At 40.7% G+C, this 20,363-nt stretch overlaps 1 protein-coding gene across 9 annotated transcripts in view; it reads right to left on the minus strand.

Moving 5' to 3' along the window:
• The window catches only part of LOC137104607 (partitioning defective 3 homolog), a 343,094-nt gene that overhangs the window by 238,833 nt on the left and 83,898 nt on the right, over window positions 1–20,363 (minus strand). For all 9 annotated transcript variants that reach the window (XR_010911721.1, XM_067486037.1, XM_067486038.1 and 6 more), the window contains exon 3: window positions 7,328–7,502. Coding sequence is in view for 8 of the 9 variants with exons in the window: in XM_067486037.1 (XP_067342138.1) it covers window positions 7,328–7,502 (175 nt within the window). In the remaining variant the exon portion in view is untranslated. The remainder of the gene's footprint in view (window positions 1–7,327; window positions 7,503–20,363) is intronic.

The raw sequence follows: 20,363 nt of genomic DNA on the forward strand, positions 1-20,363 counted from the left end.
TTATGACCACCTCCCTAATATTCAATAGGTCCCATTTTGGTGCCGAAACAGCCATGACCCCTGACTCCATTAGACCTCCAAGTCTATTTATCAGACTCATTTTTCTAGCACAAATGCACCTAGAGGTTGGATTAAGATCTGAGAAATTTGGAGGCCAAGTCAACACATTTTTTGCAGTGTGGCAGGATGCAGAAAGTGTCCTCTGCTTTCAGGTAATACTGTTTCCATGAAGGGGTGTATCTGGTCATGTTTAGGTAGCTGGTACATGTGAAAGTAACATCCACATGAAAAGCAGGATCCAAGGTTTTCCAGCAGAACAGTGCCCAGAGCATCACACTGCTAGTAGTGAAAACAGGCCAGGATGGGCACCACGACCAGTGTGCAGCTGCATTATAGGCGCAAAAAAAAAAAGAAATGTCCAAAAAATGTCCAGTATTTTAACCTTACAGTTTATACAAATTGCTTTCTGGGCTATAGTTGCAAAAATGAGCAGAGATTTTTTATATTTAATTGTAAGATGGTCGACTTCTGTGATGTTTCTGAGCACAGAGTTATTCAAATTCTTAGTCTTTCCCATGATTTTTGCTTCCAACACACATCAACTTCAAGGAAAAAAAAATGTTTATTTGCTGCCTAATGTTGCCCACTAACTTCCAAGTGCCATTGTAAAGAGATATTTTTTTATTATTTTCTTTTTCGTCTGTCAGTGGTCTTAATGATACGGATGATCAGTGTAATCAGTTACATTAATATTTAATAATAAGACACTAGTTGTAGAGGAGGTTATCACAGCTACTTTTTGAAGGATTTTACATCTCGTCATTATCTAGTTAAATGCAAGACAACACGTGATCAGATAACGCTACAAACTTTGAAAGCCTCCCAAAGAAGGGCCACTCCTAAAGAATTTATCTGTGTGTACACAGTACAAACAGACCAAGAGGGAGGATCTGGACAAAGATCCCAGGCAGTCACTAACAGGCAGACACAAGATTAATGTAAATGTCCTTCTTGTGAGTATCTTTGGTTCCAAGCTAATACCAGAGTCAGAGTAAACAAATGTTGGCTGCACCCTCACTGCGATCCAGCCAGAGTCCACTTTGAAGTCTATTTTTGCAGTGTCAGAAAATGTAAGTGAGACTATTTCCCAATCTAAACCACTTGAATGGAAACTAGTCCAAACATTTGGGATGGACCTTTTTTGTTTTGTTTTTTACCTGTCGGTCCCTTGCCACTTAAAACAACAATTTCACTTACCATGCTCTCACTTTTCCACAACCTGATCCAACTCTACCCCCTGAGTTTAATTTATTGTCACAGTGATGCCGAATATAACTGCTGTGATATCATCTTCGTCACAACACACACAAGATCAATGGAGGATATCAAACGAAAGGATGAGATCAAATCAACTTTACTCTAATCTGAACATGTGCTTTGATAGAAGAAATAAATCTGAAGAAGCTGTGAATTTTTGTTTGAAGCAGTTACTGTACCATGGTGAATGCTACAGTTGGATTTTCTGACAGAAATAAAAAAATCCTATATATTTCTTCATCGTTCTACATGTCTGCACTTTTAAATCTCAAAAGCTCTCAACACTTTCATATTTGCAGCAACATGTCACAGATCCCATGTGCTTTTACAAATTTGGACCCAACTGTACACACTGTCACACTACCAAACAGACACACACACACACACACACACGCGCACACACACTTGCGCTGTATTCGGCTTTATTGGGATATGAATAATAATGTTAGCAAATTCCCAGCAGTGCTGAGTGGAGACTTTTACCACTTTAAGCACTTCCCACTTCATTACCAAAACAGTGTCTTCACTATTTAACACTGCTGGCCATTGCAATAATTAGCTATAACAAGCCCTGGATGATATTATGACAGTATGAGTGATATTATGACTGATATTCCCAGTGACTGTGAACCAAACGCCCACTCTTGAGCAGTTTAGAGACCCAACCTGGGCACTCCCTCTCTTTTCTGCTACAAGTGTGAGTATGATTAAGAGTTGACATAACTAATAGCCTCTCGACTAACTCAGGTAGAGGACGGCAGTTCAGACTCTCATGGGGACCGGTGGGTTGAAAAGTGCTTTCGGCTTGCTAATGATGAGCTTGCTGTCCCAACATCCTTACTGCCGAGTGTGTACTCAACACTGAAGCTATTTCGAGAAGTGTTATGTGAAGGTAAAGTGGCTTTGGATTGTTGTGTTGAGTATTTCACTGGTCTAAGACTCCAGGAGGGAACTTGAACAATGCCTTATAAAGGGAATCCAACCCCTTTTCCTGAATTTTATTTTCAAATGATATCCATTATCAGCTAGTTAACATTTGCTTTTCTTACTTTGAAGAAATGTACTTTCTTTGTTCTCTTCCTCAGGAGAAACTGTAACCAAAGATCGACAGCTTTTAGTTTGTCCCTTCAGGGGTTCGCCATAGCAGAACGTGTGGGATGGGATTCAAACCCGAAGCCTTCTGCATCTCAACCCAATGCTCTGCCACTGAGCCACCAAGACCCAGAGAAAAACTGTAATCAAAATCATAAAAATCGTACAATCATAACAACAATCGTAGATGAGAGCGATAAATATAAGTGCCTGCTATGGGCTGAGATCCAGCTGCATGTGGTTTCAAACCTAAACTTGGTAGTTTATCTATAATGGGTACTTAGAAAAACATGGCAATAAATTGCTCAAACTACTTCAAATACTCCCAATGAATACCAGTGTTTCAATTATGAAGCTCTATGTTTTTGCTCTCCCAGAAACCCTGTAATTGCGGAGCTTCAGGGAGCAACAGGAGAAGGTTAGACAGTTGTGGGATGTATGTTTTATTACCACCTTGACGTTCTTTAGGGACAGAAGAGGAAGAAAGCAAGTTCGTTATGTTTGATATCGAAAGATGTCAACAGATCCTCACAGTGAGCAAGGTAAAATGACAAATTACCTGCTGGTGTGTTATATTGATCTGTTAATCAGTGGGGGGTCAATCATAGAGGTATCACTGCAATCACTGTGATATTCTGGTGAGTTTTCGAGCCATTCTACACCATTGTCATTGCAGTTTAACCTCTGTCAATAGTACTTGAGCCTTTTCCATTTCCTGATTGTTTATCCTGAACAACTGCAATTGAGCGTCTATTAAAAGCCAGCAATAATGTCGACAAAAAACACTCACATAAAAGTAGCAATCTTTGAAAGTCAAGGAAGACACACAGCCAGCTTTAGTCAATGCCTCAAATGGTTTCTGTAGTTCGGGAAATAACGGTTTCACACATATAAGTGCAAGAGGGATGTTAAACCCTGTTTTCGATTACAGTATATGTTCCAATGCAACTACTATACACTGCAAATACATGTATGTACATTTATATAATATATCTGCATATAACATAAATATGTTCTGATGTAACATACTGTTAGAATGGAAAATGGTCTGCACATACTGTATATAGCACTTTTCTACCTATTTGCACTCAAAGCGCTTTACACTGCTTCTTATTCATCCATTCTTACCAGGAGCAACTAAGTTGGGGTTTAGTTTCATCCTCAAGGACACTTCGACATGTGACTGGTGGAGCCAGGGACCGAACCACCAACTGCGAGACTGGTGAACGACTGCACCACAGTCGCAGTGCTGAGTGAGTTGCTACATTTAGTAATGAAATCAAGTTACCAAGACGACTACAATGTGGGGTTATGCTAGCAAACCAAAGCCCTTTGGTTAAGGTTAAGGATAGATCGTGGTCTTTTCATTGGGTGGATTAATGGAAACCAAAACAGCCATTAGGTTTAAAGAGCAACCTGCCACATACAGCAGAAACTTTTGACTTCTGCTGCAAAAACATGTGCATTTAAATACACATTTAATACGTGCAATAGTGCAAAATGGGAACAAATGATTGTGACAAATATAAGTGAGCAATAATGGTTTGCAAATGTGCAAGATGAAGTAGGGATGGAGGTGAGGAAAGGAGAGAAAATGTATCTGTATTATTATTATTATTAAAGTTATTCAGACCAATTGTTAGCACAGTATTGCCCCTAAAAAGGAAACACACCTTACATGCAAAGTTGTCTTATTTTGACTTGTGTCTTCACTGACTTTTTCACTTCCTCAGAATGTCTGAACAGTTATATCTCGATTTGGCTATGCTCCAGATTCCCCCGCCACCATTCCTCACTGGACCACACCCACCACAGTAAACTCCAGTTTGATTTTAGCTCTAATTTCCTCCTCTTTATTTCATGCCAGTGTCATGAAGATATGAAGAGTTTTTGTAGATTGTCTTCTGAGGACTTCACATGAGGAGCACTGATTCACACTGCCAATTTCAATCATTCAGTAAACACTAAAAGGTGATTAACAAGTGCTGTTGACTGAGTCAGGGTTGCTGACAGCTGCAGAACATTAGAATAACTACATCCAAATTACACTTCTCCTCTGGACATCTTCAACACTATCAACAAAATAATGATTCAGACAGAAAAAAATGTCTTTAGGGTCTAAGCACTAACTTAAACATCAAGCTCTGAACATGAAGTTTTACATCTTCTCACTGTGACCTCAGGTCTATAATTGGACCCGGTGATTGAATGTTGTTAACATACACATTCAGTTTGATCCTTCATGTTCAAGTCATCACAAGTGGACTGACTTATTCCACTATTCCTATCACCCTATGATGGGCCTATTTTTTGAGGGACTGTCAAGAAACGTACAGAAACCTGACTGCCAGTAATATAAAGTCAACTCACATGTCAAACAGAAGCATCCCGGGGAAACTCTTTTAGCAGAAAGGACAGAACATTCGCTTCCAAAGTTACAAGCACCATCAAGATTCAGTGTTCATTTAAAGTTTCAGACATTCTCCTACTTCTAAAAGAGTAGAATTTTACGACTGGAGGCGGCTCAGACGTCTGTATAATTACTGGAAAATTGCATTCATTATTGTAATTTACATCTCATCTCAAATCCAATTATTAACAGTTTGACCTGCGTGGCACATGTTAGCTTGTGAATCTAAATTGGTTTCCCATGGCAGAGGAATGGGATGAAGGACAGTGAAAGTAAGCAAGAGCGAGAGTTTGGGAATTTGGGAGTCATAGCAGGGGAAAAACAATTCAATATAGCTCTAAATGATGCTGGCTATTTTAAACAGCCATAATTCTCTGGCTCGGAGAACAGCTGTCAAGGTCAACATTACTGAACTTTGATATCCAATATTGCTGCCAGTAATTTGTTTATCTGCATCTCTATAGAGATCATCCCCTGTCTCTGACTATGTGTAGTCCCTCTGGCCATTTCTTAAAATTCTTCCCAACTTCTAAGCAAAGTGTGGAGTAGAAACAGCAACTAACTAATTGACACTAAGTGTATAAGAGTTGGAGCCATAATGTCCAAGTAACAAACATTCTGTACACAATTCAATGTCACTTGCATCTCGCTGGTAAAGCTGCTCATATGGTGTTAGCCTCCTCTGCCTTTGTCTAAGTGATTAGCTTTAAAAAATGGTTATAAATATACCCGTCACAATAGAAGACGCCGTATGTAGGACGCTATCAGTTCATTCTTCACTCTTGTCATCTTACTTCTTGAATGCAAGATGTTCAATTTACAGTGTGTGCAATGAACAGCCAAATCATATGTTTGTTTGCGTGGGTGGACGTGACATAGCTGTCAAAAGCTCCCTATTGTCGCATCAGAATGAAAATACATGTGGCTCGCTTGCCAAGATGGGAAAAAAAAAATCCAGTCTAAATATTGAATTAATTATAAAGCTCTGCTGCTTCTTTTGTTTCTTATCACTTCTCCTTTCACACACTGACAAACCTCTCCCTTCAAAATCCTTCCCATCACCATATCTGACCAGTACATGTTAGGCCTACCTCCCTTGAGCCCATCAATCACTGGATGCCAATCTTTAAATATCATCGCAGTTGCTATTTAACTGTCCCCTTCCACATACACAAACTGGTTTGGGAAAGCCTTTAATAAAATAAGCCCTCCACACAAATGTACCCAAAGCAGACAGACAGAGTAGCCACTGAACTGTGATTTACTCGGGGCCTTGTTCGAGGACAGAACACAATATTACAACACAGCCTTAGTTTGCCCAATGGATAGATGGCGTCTTTAGAATCTTTGTTTAGTCTGAACAATAAAGCCTGGTTTGAATCTGCAAGTGCATAATTGCATTTCGATACATTTCCAAGCGTAGCAAGCAGGTTGACAGAAGCTGGGTGTGCTTTTACGTTTGGGCAGGAGAGTAAAGTTAACCATTAATTCAGGTGCATGTGAGTGTCTCCCTGCCCTTATGTGAGCTTTGCCTTTAAGAATGTCTTAGATGTCCTTTGAAGTTTAAGACAACTCGGAATCAGCTCACTCAACTCCATAGAATGTAAATATGTGGAAATAAGCAACATCTGAGTCACTGACTTGTGTGTCCCATTTCCTGGTGGTGTGTGTCATGAGTGAAAGACTGCATGCCCACCTTGCTCTGGCATGTGTACTCCTGCTCATGCATGACTGACTATCCAACTGTGTTTCGATTCTTTACATTGTCTTGGTTTCTACCTGTCTGTCTAAGTCAGTACGCTGTCATTCCCTGGATACAGTGCACTGTCTTGACAGACAGTCAGCTCCACACACTACACCTTAAGCATGTCAAGTAAAAAAGACACTGGCTAGTTTCTTGTAAAAAGAGGTTACTGAAAAGTTTACTTTTTTGCATTTTGGTATCATTTCAGCCATGTTCCCACTGTCCGTGACTCACATGTCTTTTCAATCAAGTAATATGATGTTACCAACACTTGATCAAATCTCCATGCCTTTTTAATTTGAACCCAAGCATATGTGAATGTAGTAAAATATTAATTAAAAAAAAACAAAAAACAGCCTAAAGTAAAAAAAAAAAAAAAACACTGGCAAGTGCTGAAAGAATCCTTATAAAACATTCCAGAAGATTTGTTAAAAAATGTCCAAATGTCACGTCAAAATGTCTCTGTAAAAGAATTCCTGATGTGCTATCAGAAATATGTAAATATGTTGTGTTTTTTTATATTGTCTACATATTTCTACTATTGTCTACATATTTTTTGGTTATGTTAATAATAAGACCTAGAAATCAGCAAAGCTGACGGGGTATGAGACCTTTGCACAGTACTTTATTAGATATTGTTGTTTTTTTGCAATTTTAGCAAATAGAAGGAAAGCTGAGTTAAGACATTGTGCTGGAATGTCACAGCAATGAACTGTTAGCGTTAGTATGCTATAATTCAAAATAACATTTGTTGTGGGACTTACTAGACAGCAGGGTGGACGGGGTGACCTCAATCTCACCACTGGTTGGGTAGGGCTGGAAGGCTGATGTAGAAGTCATCTCAATGGGAAAAGGTTCAGGGCTCTGCGTACCCGTGGAGCTGGCACTGGTACCATCGCCTCCATTGTGGGGATCCTGCTCTTCGTATACAGCTACCAGCTGAAGAGAGAGGAAGTGTGAGTTAGTTTCTGTTTTGGGTTACAGAGCAATGTGTTCATTATCATTCGTAATAAGAAATGTATGCACTAATAGACAGGAAGTATTTATATAGTAAAAACCATTTGCACACACACACACAATCGTGCAGCGTCTGTAATCTTGTAGCATAAGGTTTTCCTGGGTTGCTAGGTTTGGCTCCCACAGTGAGCAGGTGCTCCGTTCCCATAGAGGTGAGACGTTGCCACGTGTGCTGGGCCAGACAGGGAGAACCTCCCACACCATAGTGTAATTATCAGTCTATCATACACTGCTCACAACTACCATCCATCTAGATTAACGTGTATTAGACACACTACAGTCTCTTTCTTCTTTCAGAAAGTAATTTATTCTTTCAATGGGGCAGAATACATACAAATCCCCCTATGCAGACAATAATACATATTTAATATCAGATCATCCAGTACTGATTGACTCCCAAGTGGTTTTCATGATCAGACAAACCTGTTACTAAATCTCTCATGAGATGTCTTTTTGTGCTACCTGCAAATCTAAGTAATTGAAGGCCATGGATGTGGAAAGAGGGAACCGCTTTTGTAAACCCCGCATCATATTTGTCTGAAGGCAAAAATAGCCCAAATGTTTCCCATGTATTTGCTGTTTTTCATCACTCCAAAGCAGAGAAATCTGCATATAAACAAGCTCTTCTTTTAAATGTAATTCAAATGCAGAGGACGATGCTTAAGTGTGTTTGTGTGTCTGCGACTGAATTCACGCCTTCCTGTGAGTATGCATATGTGGCTTATTGTTGCCATAATTCACAGCGACGTCTCTCAGACTAGCTTTGTACAATTAAAGCAGGCTGCTTATTTTCCCTAAGATGTTTCCTCGTATCCCCGCGCCGCCTCCAAGAAGTACTCGATCACTGAAGGCTTCAGCCATTTCAGTCTAATCACGTTTCATTCCAATCTTGAAACTACATTTCAGGTTTTAAGGATTTATCACAAATTTGCTCAGTGCAGCAGAAAGGCAATCAGAAAGCGAGAGATCTGGTGGTACAATATGAAAAGGCCTTGATATTACAAATCGGAAAGTTTGAGCAGGTAATTTGCTGCAGGTTTTGTTTCTTTGTAAATGTGCATATCCACATTATGGCATTGAAAGAAGATGTATAAATATGATTGGTTAATAATTGTTTCTCTCATTCAAGTGTCATTTCTTTAAGTTGGATAACTTTTTCATATTTTAATATCTGGTTGGCTGAACATTCTTGGAGCAATAATGACATCAAGAGTTATCTGAGGATGCCGAGGCGGCTGGAAGGCAGTCGTGAGAAAAGGGCTGTCCCCAGAGATATTTAGTCTGCCCAAGCCTATATGTGTGTGCCAGCGAATCATTAGTGACAAAGTAATCAGGCCTCCTATTCATATGTTGCTGGGAGTATTTAACAACCTGACAAGCCATGTTCCTGCCAGCTGCCCATTTGGAGAAGTGGTGAATACTGTTGTTGGTGTCACGGCGTGATTCCTTTTTAAATACATTCCAAATCCTTCTAATTAGGTCCACTTTGCTAGCACGCCTTCGCCTTGCATCGTTTCACAAACACTCCAGAGGACTCTGTGGGTATCTGACATGAACAGCTAAACCCAGCCACACACCCTTCAATCCATAATCCAGTGTGCCTGCTTTTCTGTTCATTCAATATTTATGGGCTCTTGAAAGAGCTCGTTCATCCACTAAACCCAAAAAGGACACGACAAGTTCCCACTTTTAAGACATCTGAGGGCCTTTTTGTATGTTGGTGGCTGAGACCCAAACTGTCCTGTAAGTAACCAAATTATTATTTGCAAGCAGCGCCTGTTTTTGTTCGGTTACAAGTAAAGGGTTTACACAACATGTGGGACCCAGTGAAAGATTTCAGCCAAACAGTAAAGTTTGATTTAATGGAGTTATGAAAATTATTTGTACCTCATATTGGTCAAGAACTTTAAACAAGTACAGTTCCCAAAAGGCACCAACTTTCTAATATGAGAGTTTCTGAAAAATTTCTTCAAGAACTTCCAAAACTTTATGCAAGTCCAGCTGCCACTAAACAGCATCTTTGGAAAAAACATGTGACTGACTGAGGATCTTCACAGACTTAACATAAGAAAGATATGGACAGAAGGCACAGCTATGGCTATTGCATATAATTTCATAAGTTCTTTACCACTGATACAAGCCATACCACTCTCAGTCTAACTTATTTATACCAGCTAAAATGGTCTGGATTTTAAATAAGCGTGTTTATCTACCAAGTCCAGTTATGAAATTCTAAATTATTATTTCAGAAAGTGCCAGTATTTCTTGTAGCAAAATGACCGTGCTGTGACCAAAACGTATACACAGCAACAAAAGAAGAAGTTGGGGTTAAAAAAAAAAAATTCTTGTTTCATCAACACATCTCTGTACAATGTTTTAGCAATATTTGGAGCCGTACCCAACAATGCCTCCTCTTCTGGTTCTCTCACTCTGAGTTCTTTCCATTTCCTTTCTGCCCTCTGTCTTTGCTGTTAAGAAGAGGGCACACTTGGCCAGAGGGAAGACTGACGCAATTCTTGATGTTTACGGGACAGAACTCTAGAGGCAATACAGTGGAAGCCATCACACAAACACTTCCCCTGCATCTGGGAATTGGTCACAGCCACTTTAAAACTGAGAGGATTTCACGTTTCAGTTTTTTTCTCTCCCACTTTCCCCCTCTAGCTGTTGTAAAAGTGGGTGTCAAGCTGTATTCAGAAGTTTTTGAAAGAAGGAAAAAGTTTTTGGCGATGCACAGGCAGGCACAGCATGGCTAATTTTCAAGTTGTGTGACAGCTATGGTTACGGATTCTGGGTGGGAGTGAGGTGAAAGAGATTTTCAAAAAAGCCCCTAAATAACACGATGCAACAATCTACAATAAAACACACACTTATATCAAAAGCAAAGGTATAAAAGTGAAACGAGAGAAGGAAAGCATATGACAGGATGTGGGGTGAAGAAATTTTCCAGTTTCCAGCCTCAGGATAAACTCTGGAGCAATTTTAAAAAACCTATTTAGCTCATACCTGCTTTAGTTGAGAGAAGTGAGAAGAAGAGAAGAACTGACTGAGTCTTACTTCGTGGCCTCGCTCTCTCTCTCAAGCAGGGAGTTACAGCATTGCTGCTGCCTTAAGCTCCAACCCATTCACTCTCAGCTGGTTCCACTGACTGTCACAGCAGCTGCCAATCATCGCTATCTACCTGCGAGCCCGAGGGCTGCTAGAGAGAGGAGAGAGAGCCAAGGACGGTAATAGATGATGATGAAGGGGTGAGACGAGGCGGCAGAGAGGAGAAGAAGCAAAAGCAACGAGTGAGAGAAGTCAGATGAGGTCGGGCATTCTTTACAGTCAAGGTACAGGCTGTATTTGGAATCCGGCATTTCCATATCTGTAACGGAGACAGCAGGGAGACAGGGCACAGAAAAACAGAATCTCAGGGATGCCTTTCATGTTGGCCTCCTTTGATCTCCTTCCGGCTTGTGGCATCAAGGGTGAAGCAGGAGAAGCGATAGAAAGGAAGCAGCTGAGGAAGGAATAAGAAGCTGTTTTGACAACCTCTCTCTATAGCTCAAATTTATCTTCTCCAACCCCCCCTTCACGATCACAACCTCTGATCTGCCATGAAGTCTGGGCGTTAGGTTTAGTATGGAAACAAACAGCTGTCCCGAACAACTGGCAAGCGATGCTCTGGTGAAACAAGACAACGGAACTTATTAGCAGTCACTGGGCAGAGTTGGCAGTGCCACCAGAGACTTGTAATACCTGCTCTGCAATGCTCTGACACTAATCCATATGTGCCACCAACAGCTTTTTGCAGCCGAGTGGATATGACATGAGTTAACCTGCGGAAACTTGTCCACCCAATCCGCACTTTCAATTACAAAGCACACTCAGAGTTGTGTCAAGTTATGTTCTGCTGTAAATATTTGATGTTGGAGAAAATGTCACCTCGTTGGAAAAGGGATTCATATTTATTCACTTGTCCGTTGCAAGTGCAACGCCAAAAAGCTGAAAGCCGTGATTATTAGTTAAAAAGCAGGTGGACAAAACAATTTATTTAGCTACGTGTACTCTGTATGTCTTTACTTATGTTTTCCTGGTTCTGCGAAAATGTTAAGAGGAAACAAATGCTGAAACTAATTGTGCATTCTTGCTTAGCAGATCCTTGATGCCACAACCCTCCCATTTTTTGCCTGGGCTTGGGACTGGCACCAAGGTTGCCTCAGGTGTGGCTCGGTGAGGCCACACCTGGCAGGCTGGGATTCAAACCCACTGCCTTCTGTTTCGCAACCCAATGCTCTACCACTGAGCCACCAGGACAACATAAATATTGAATGACATAATGAGATCTGAATCATTGGTATAATTAAGAAATTGTGTAGTATGTAATGCTAAGGTAGCTTCAAAGCACAGAAAACATGAACTCAAATATACTACGTACACACACACACACACACAAGTTTTATGAGGTTTCATCTCCTCTATCATCATTTTATTGCAAGGGCACCAGGGGCACAAAGTTATTGCAGGTACAGTAACAGTAAACACTTTGAGAGCCACTTACTCCACCAGAAACTCTAAACTTGTTGAGTAATGGCCATGAGCCACAATCCTTCTTTCACACAACACCCAAGTATCCATTCATCTATCTATCCACTGCTGCACACTCTATCAGTCATGGATCCTTTAACCATCCATCACATTTCTGATCACTTATTGGTATGAAGAGAGATCATCTCAGTGCATCCTGATATGACATACTCTTGCATTTCATTAAAGGAAACATCCGAGAGAACATGACCTTTATTTTTTGCTACTTTCTCATGACCTCAGGAAACATTGTAATGGACTAACTCTCCTCCTATTACTGTACGGTTATCACACATTTAAATGTTTCATCCCTTCCTGCTGTCCATTACTTCTCACACAACGTGAGTCAAGCAAACCAACAAAGTGCTTAGTCCTGTATTTTTTCCTGCTCATTAAGACCATCAAATATTCAGAGAATTGGTATGGAGCATTCTGGCCTGCCATCACTAGCATTCCAAGTAACCCACAAATGGCACCCTGCACCACTTTGGAAACATATGCATATTTCAGGTGCTGTCACATTGGGTTGATGCAAGGGAAGAGCACCCGGAGGCTTGCTAAGGCAAGACCTAGAATGATGACACACTCCACAAACTAAATGTAAAGATGCTGGAACACATGTACCACCTCCTCCCATTTATAATGGCAAGAATGTGTCAGTAAAGTGGCGGCGGGAGGTTTTATATGTGGGTGATGAGGAAGATGACAGGCTTATGGAAATATAATCCCCAAACAAGCAAAGGCAAGTGCTAAGATTGCTTTACACTGCTGTTATTGCAAAATTATTCAGTCATCATTTCTTTCAGTTTCTAAAGCAAAGCAGCTTGTGCGGTGGAAGGAGAAAAACACAAAGTGAGAGGCATGTTAAACAAAGAATGGCTGAACAGAGAAAATATACAGTTAATAGAGAAAATATAAAGTTTAACCAGATTAGAGACTCATCCCTTTCATATTCGCACAGCCAAGTTCTCATGTCTGCCTTTGAAGTTTTCCCCCCTGTTGGGGGAAAATGAATTCACACATATTAGCGTGCCCTGTGCAAGTGATGCCTACTCAGTGCTGACACAAAAGGAAAAATTCCTACGATGCTCGTTTCCCATTCTGCGGTGTAAATTCATGCCTTAAAACCCATGGTCACATGTGAAATTCAACCTTTTTCAGTCTGGGAAATTAACAAAACCTTTCAACGATCACAAAAGAATTGATGCCTGCAGCTTGGAGGTAGTGAGGGATGAGAACACTGTGACACAGTCATGATACTAATTAGTGTAGGCGTCCATACGAAATAAAGAAACATGATGAGCACATGACCTCTGTGGATCAAATTACCGATTTGATCCATCCATCGATGCTGATCAACACTAAGTAGGGAGATGAAACAATCCTGACCTCAGCCTGCTCAATCAACATGTCTACAATTAAAATGTAACCGTTGTAATTATCCGATTCCGTCCTAGGTGTACAGAGGAAAGTTTGTGTAGCCCAGTCGCTTGTTAATAATATCCTCTATTGATTTTCATTCCACCATATATTTATTTTGCTATTCAAACATATTTGTTGGGGCCACCTTGAGGTTTTTGCACCCACAAACTACTGCTGTGGGTGCAAAATGGCTTTTCCCCAAGTAGTGATTCACATGCAACACAACAACCAGACAGTCTGCCTAGGGGCCAATCTCACAATGCACACATATGAGTATGTGAGCAAGCGCACCCACCCCCACACATAGACACAAACTGCAGATACACACAGAAACACAAAAAGTCACTTTGTGTATTAGTATTCCTCTCCCAAAGCCATGGCATTAGAAAAACCTACATTCTAACCGTGCCTTTCAGAGGGAAGTGCCCTTCAATCTTTCATTGGTTATGCACAAAGCAAGAGAGTAATTAAAAACCCCACATCCAGGGACTTCAGCAAAGAGAGAGAGAAAAAAGGGAATGCTTCAAACATTTCAGGCCTCCCCTGTGGAATGAGGAGCAGAACGAAAAGTGGAGCAGACAGAGTGAGAACCATAGCCTTGATGAACCCACACTCTTCTGTAGTCAAGGCAAATGGAAATGAGGTGTTTCATACCTTTAACAAGGCCAGACCCAATCATTAACCAGAAGAAATCAAGCTTTAAGGTGGTAAGCACATACACACTGGCCCTAATGGCTTAAGCATTATCTATCTTTAGGCTTTGGTAAACAGACAAAAAACATTTCTCTTTGATTCTTAGAAGATGACACTAAAACTGATATGTGAACAGCAATGACTCTAATTTACCTGCACAGGTAAATTTCTTGACAAAGACCTTTCTTACCACTAAAGCAACAAACACGTCCAAACGTAATTTAGTGACTTAGAAATCTAAAGTCCATTAATAGTTTTTAAATGAATATTTGTTTTAGGTCCCTTCTGTTACTTGCATTTACTATACATTTAGTCATGTCGTGCATGTTTCAGCACAAATAAATAGTTGATACCCAGTAAAATGTAAAATAATGTAAATGATCTGTAGTGATCTACCTATTGGCACTCAAAGCGCTTTATCACTGAGCACACATACACATTACAATAAACGTCTTTCTCTGCATTTAACACATCCCCATCAGGGCAGCAGTGCCAGTCACAGGTGGCAAATGGGAAGCTTATGCTGAGTGCGTTACTCAAGGACACACTTGGTGCAGACATCTGTATCCCAGACTGATGCTCTACCCAGTGATCCACCAACCCACCAACAGCTTTACATACAACATAAAAATACTTCGAAACAAACTTCAGTCAACTATGTGTTGCTACCAATTGCGCGTTCAAGTGTAAATCAATGATGATTTCTTTTCAAATTTCATTTGTATTTTGTTATTAATAAGTTAGATAAAGGAATCAATTAAAAAAAATCAATTTTCTTACTTTACTATCATTTACTTCTTAACCCACATTGTCTTAGTTTCTGTCTGAAATTAAGGCCAATAATGATTTTACACATCTACAAACATTTTACTTTTTATTGCAGCAATCCTCTAAATGCACTACAAAGGATGCACATTTACCTCATAGGAAAGATTCATGGAATAGAACATGTTGTATCTAGGGTTTTATATACTTGTCAGGTTGTCTTGGATGCTACGTATTTGCTAGACACTTTTATCCACAGTGACTTACAAGTGCAAAATCAAAGCAAAAGTCAGGGTGAAAAATTAAAGCAAGGTGCTATGACAGTAAGCCAAACATGCAAAAGAGAACAAACAGAAAAACAGGACTTTTCTTTTTGTTAAAGTCCATAAAAAGGATGCAGAAGAGTTCCAACTGTTTTTTGATTATTAAGAGTCAGGCTACTTAGCCGGCAAAGTTTAGCGGCTCATTCAACCATTGCGGGAGAACAACTGCACGAAAGAGCTTTGCATGGGAGATGTTGCTGTGTATCTAGAGTTCAGGTATAAAGGTGCTGTTGAGCTGGTCACTCTCTTGCTGAGTGTCAGAACTTTTAAATAATGCAGGCAGCTACTGCATTAGGGATCAAAATGATGGTGTAACATGTGTACTTTTTGGCAGTTTCAAAATGAGATATTAATAAGATATGACCAATGTTTGCATGAGAAATTGTGTGGGTTGTTGATGCTCATTATGCTGCTGTATCACATTGTTGAAAATGAAAAGGAAAAACAAACAGCAATTAAATGTGCTTCTTATGTATAATGAGCTATTTTTGATAATGTGTTAAACCGCAAACTCCAAGACCAACCCCCTCTGTGTACCTATACATGTGCTTAGTCTAAAAAAGTGGTGGTCAGCCAGTGTATTAGTTAGTAGCCAGTCAACCTCACTATCAGTGAGCTGTGAGCCAATAACGTGTTCCACCACCCAGTGGGGTCAGTAAGCCAACCAGTCATCCAGTCAACCATTCAGCTAGGAAGGCGATGGCCAAGTGGAGCTAAACACCCCACTGCTGGCACTGATCTGAGTAGAGGCAAAGCCAACACCCACTACTTACTCTTTCACACACACAGAAACACACAAACTAGCCAGTGGGGACAGCACTGTCATTATCTGCCATCTGCAGGCCTGAGTGGCCTCAGCCTTGGGGGAGAGGAAATGAAGGGAAGAAGCAACAAGGCTGGATGCCTGTTCTTATGTGTTTTTGTGCGTGCGTGCGTGCGTGCGTGTGTGATGTGTGTGTGTGTGCTGGGTAGGGGGACCACAATGTAAAAAGTGACACACTCACGGAAAGACATCAAGAAACTGGTTTTGTGCCATAGGACTTATAAAAAAAAAAGCAAAAATCACAGGACTTGCTTTGTGTGGGAGAAGTATACAACCAGTGTGTTAGATTACAATGGAGCAATTACAGCAGTGTGTACAACAAGAAAAAAAAAGAAAGACAAAACACTCTCACAAGTGTGTCTATGTGTGGAGTGTGCAGATTGTTTTCCCACAAGCCAATACCTCCTTAGACATGTAGGTGCTAATCACAACGCTAAATACACTGCTTTTTATAACTGTTACATGATGGATTTACGTTTTACTGCACATGTAGAGAACGGAAGTTGGGCCCAAGAAGACAGGACTGTACTGTGCGAATGATGGAACGACGGGAAGAAAACTCTGAAGCACACAGGCTAGTGAGATATTGAGTGCGTTTATCTGCAGCTGCTTCCTATCCATGCTGTTTCTGTGGCTGTATTCAAGCACATCACTCCAGGTTCTGCATGTGACAAAGGGTTGGCATAAGATTGGGTTGCATTCCGCTACGCATAGAGGAAGACTTACATCCTGGAGTAACAAAGATGCTCATAAACATGCATACACCTGTCCAGAAGTAACGATAGCGCTAAAGATTGCTATGAGCCGGAGGTTAAGGTGACAAACATAAAAAAACAGACCAAACGTAGCCTAATAAGTTAGAATACTATGCAGTTGCTGAAGTGAGTGAGGGCAGATATCACAGGTAACTACAACAGATCCTTTCTTTCCTTTCTTTCAAAACCACAGCCAGGAGTCAGCGTAATAGTACACTCACACTGGCAGCTTTGGCCCGTTGAATAATCTCTATCGAAGAAAATATTGACAGCTAAGAATAAGATCAAATACATTCTCAGTGTATCAGTGTTTGCTATTAAAGATATGTGCACACTAGACAGTACACACACCGCTCCTTTTTTTTAGGCAAAGCTTGACTCAAACATTTACAAAGAGTAAATGGGTTTCATTTTGTTGGCCTTTTACCACTAAGGTTAAACATTTCAGCAAATCCTTCGTTCCTCTCTGTTTCGTCTCCTAATAGCTTTTGAATAAAAGTCCACCTTTCAGCTCGCCGCCCATGTCCTTTCTGAATGGGGGCTTGGTGTCTTAGTAAAGCAGCTTGTGCCCTCTAGTGCACACCACACTCCAACTAAGTTGCAAGTAGCAGTGCACTTTGTAGCACTTCTTCAAGCCGTAGCAATAGAAATGTGGATATGAGATGTTGGGCTATACCTCCAAAGAACACATCAGAGTGTATTCAATAAAAATCTGGTTTTACACAAATAGAGTGATTCAATTTGTATCTCACTGTGTGCTTTTGCACATCTGCAGGCTCTCCAGAGAAATAACAAGAATCAGTCTAGGCAGGCCAGAAGTCTGTGTCAAGCTGTATTTTTAGCCGCAGTAGGAGAGCTCTCTTCCTGAAGAACAGTAAACCCATGACTGGAAGAGGAATTGAATAAAGGAACACTGTATTAAATTGATCAGTAACTCAAACAAATGAACCTACAGCATCTACAGTGTAGATCCAGAGAAGGGAACCGGTGCACCCTACCCCAAGCATAATAGGAGGTTGCTCAACGAGATGGGGGTGCACGTCTGGGGAGTGCTGCTGAACTCCCTTAACCTCAATTATTCAGCATTAGGCGCTGCTATTGATTTCCTGTTGGATCGACTTACTGAGTCCAGAGCACTGGGACAGTGACATGCTATAGCATTTCTTGGGAGGGATCTTTAAGAATGGATGGATGGGAGCTTGTTAGAAAGAGAGAGAGAAAAGAGATACAGATCCACGGGTGTAATTAAAGATATACTTATCAAGGCTGTGATAGATGAAGATGTGACAGCCTAGTGGGTTAGTCACTTAGCATGAGGCAAGGGGACTGGTTTGTTTGACTGTGAGACCTTAGGGAGGGAGACGGTGCATAAAGGCCAGAGGTTTCCCATGACTGGGGTTCCTGCTGAGGGAGAAACAATATTTATGTTTGAAAGGAAAACGCTGTAGCTGTAAGATATGCGGCGGGGGGGGGGGGGGGACTAATTGGTCGAGGATATAGGGTATTATTACTGATGTTGAGGTTTTGGGGGAGCTGGAACATTTTCTCAAGCATCCAATAAGTGCCAAAGGCTACCTAAGTGAAAACAAAAGGAAAGTCCCCCGACATATTTATCACACTTTTACCACAACCATGAGCTGTAGAAAGTGCAGGAAAACATAAAAGACAGTAATACAGATTTAAGAAAAATAGTTTGTTTTTTCTTTATCCATCTAAGTTTAAATGTAGTTATTTGTAGGCGTGACTTCTTCTACAGCTGCATTGCCAGACATGAGTTAGGTTCCAAATAAAAGAGATGGCAAGAGTTTCCTTTCTGCAGTTTGTCCTTGGCCCAACCTTGAGAAGCTGTGCAGGGCTGAGCAAAGTGCGGATCTGAGCTGGTTTGGATGTTGACCAGAGGCAGCAAACTCACAGTCTGGAGCCCTGAGGGCACACTAAATCAAGGAGGCTGAAGTAGATGAGGTTTTAGAGTAGCAAAGAGGACATCTTCAAACTGAATCCCTTAAACTGCTTTTTAATTAACTGTGGAAAGGCTTGATTTTTACAAAATGCATGCAAAAATGTCCATTTCAATATTAACGTCAAGAAAATCCTCAACATTATACAGAGGTGGGAAGTAACAAATGAATTAGATCATTACTGTATTGTAGGTCAAATTTCAGGTATTTGTACAAAGTACTTAACTTACATGTTTTTTGGTTACATTTTATTTATTTCTACCCCCAACATTCTACCCATTGAGCTACCAGGCTGCTGATACTTTTTGAAAGGCAGCATGATGGTGGAGTGGGTAGCTCTGCTGCCTCCCAGCTACAAGCTTCTTCAAATCTATTTTCCAGTTGTGGCCTTTCTATGTGGTAGTTTGGATGTTCTTCCCGTGCTTGTGTGGGTTTCTTCCAGATACTCTGGTTAACTGGTGACTCAAAATTGCCTTCAGGTGTGAATTGAGTGTGAATGGTTGTCTGTCGGTGTATGTCTTTCTGTGTTGGCCCTGAGATAGACTATAGACTATAGACCTGTCCAGAGTGTACCCCGCCTCTCACCCTATCACAGCTGGGATAGGCTCCAGCCTATTAACTAAAGCATCTGTACTTATGAGTAATGACACTAGTAAAGAAATCTTTTTTTTTTTATTTAAAAAGCTGTCCCTACTGTGTCAGATAACTTTAAAACCCCATGTACAAAAGTTGGATCTGTTTCATACTGTAATAAATTAGTCTATGCCAAGGTTATAATAAGAGCAAATACACATTGTTACATCTAATTGGCCACTTAAATACAGATCTGCACTTCACAAGGTGACAGACAGCTTGCAGTGGCATCTTGCAAATAGTGACATAAATGTAAAGGAGCAGGTGGATCACACTGTAAGCCTTAGTCAGCTGTTGCAAGGACAGGGTCATTACTGCTCCTATCCACAACTAACCACTCATATTCTCTACTTGTGTCTCTTGTTTGAACCTTCCACTTCCTTCTGGAACTGTGGCGCACACATGTCGAAGTGTCCTTGAGCAAGACACTGAATCCCAATTTAGTTGCTCCTGGTGAGTCTTGGCCAGCTGTATAGCAGCTCCCCCATCGGTGTGTGCGTGTGAATGGGTGAATAAGAAGCAGTGTAAAGCGCTTTGAGTGCCAATGGGTAGAAAAGCGCTACGTAAGTGCAGACCATTTACCATTTACCATTCTCATGCTCTTTCTTATGTTTGGACTTTTTCTCTTGCTCCCTTTTGCCCTGTGTTTGGTTGTTTCTGCTTCACAGTGTTTATCTTCATCTTTCTTTCCTACTATATGCTTACTCCACTACATTCACTTGTCATTTCAAAATATCATGTACTGCTGATGGGCTTTTAGCTACGGGTTAAGGGTAAGATCACGCTGAAGAAGCAGAGCTTGATTAAGTCAAATAAATGTATGTATAATTAGGTTTAAATCA

This window comes from Channa argus, chromosome 19, assembly GCF_033026475.1.
Source record: "Channa argus isolate prfri chromosome 19, Channa argus male v1.0, whole genome shotgun sequence".
In the NCBI taxonomy this organism is placed as follows: Eukaryota; Metazoa; Chordata; class Actinopteri; order Anabantiformes; family Channidae; genus Channa; species Channa argus.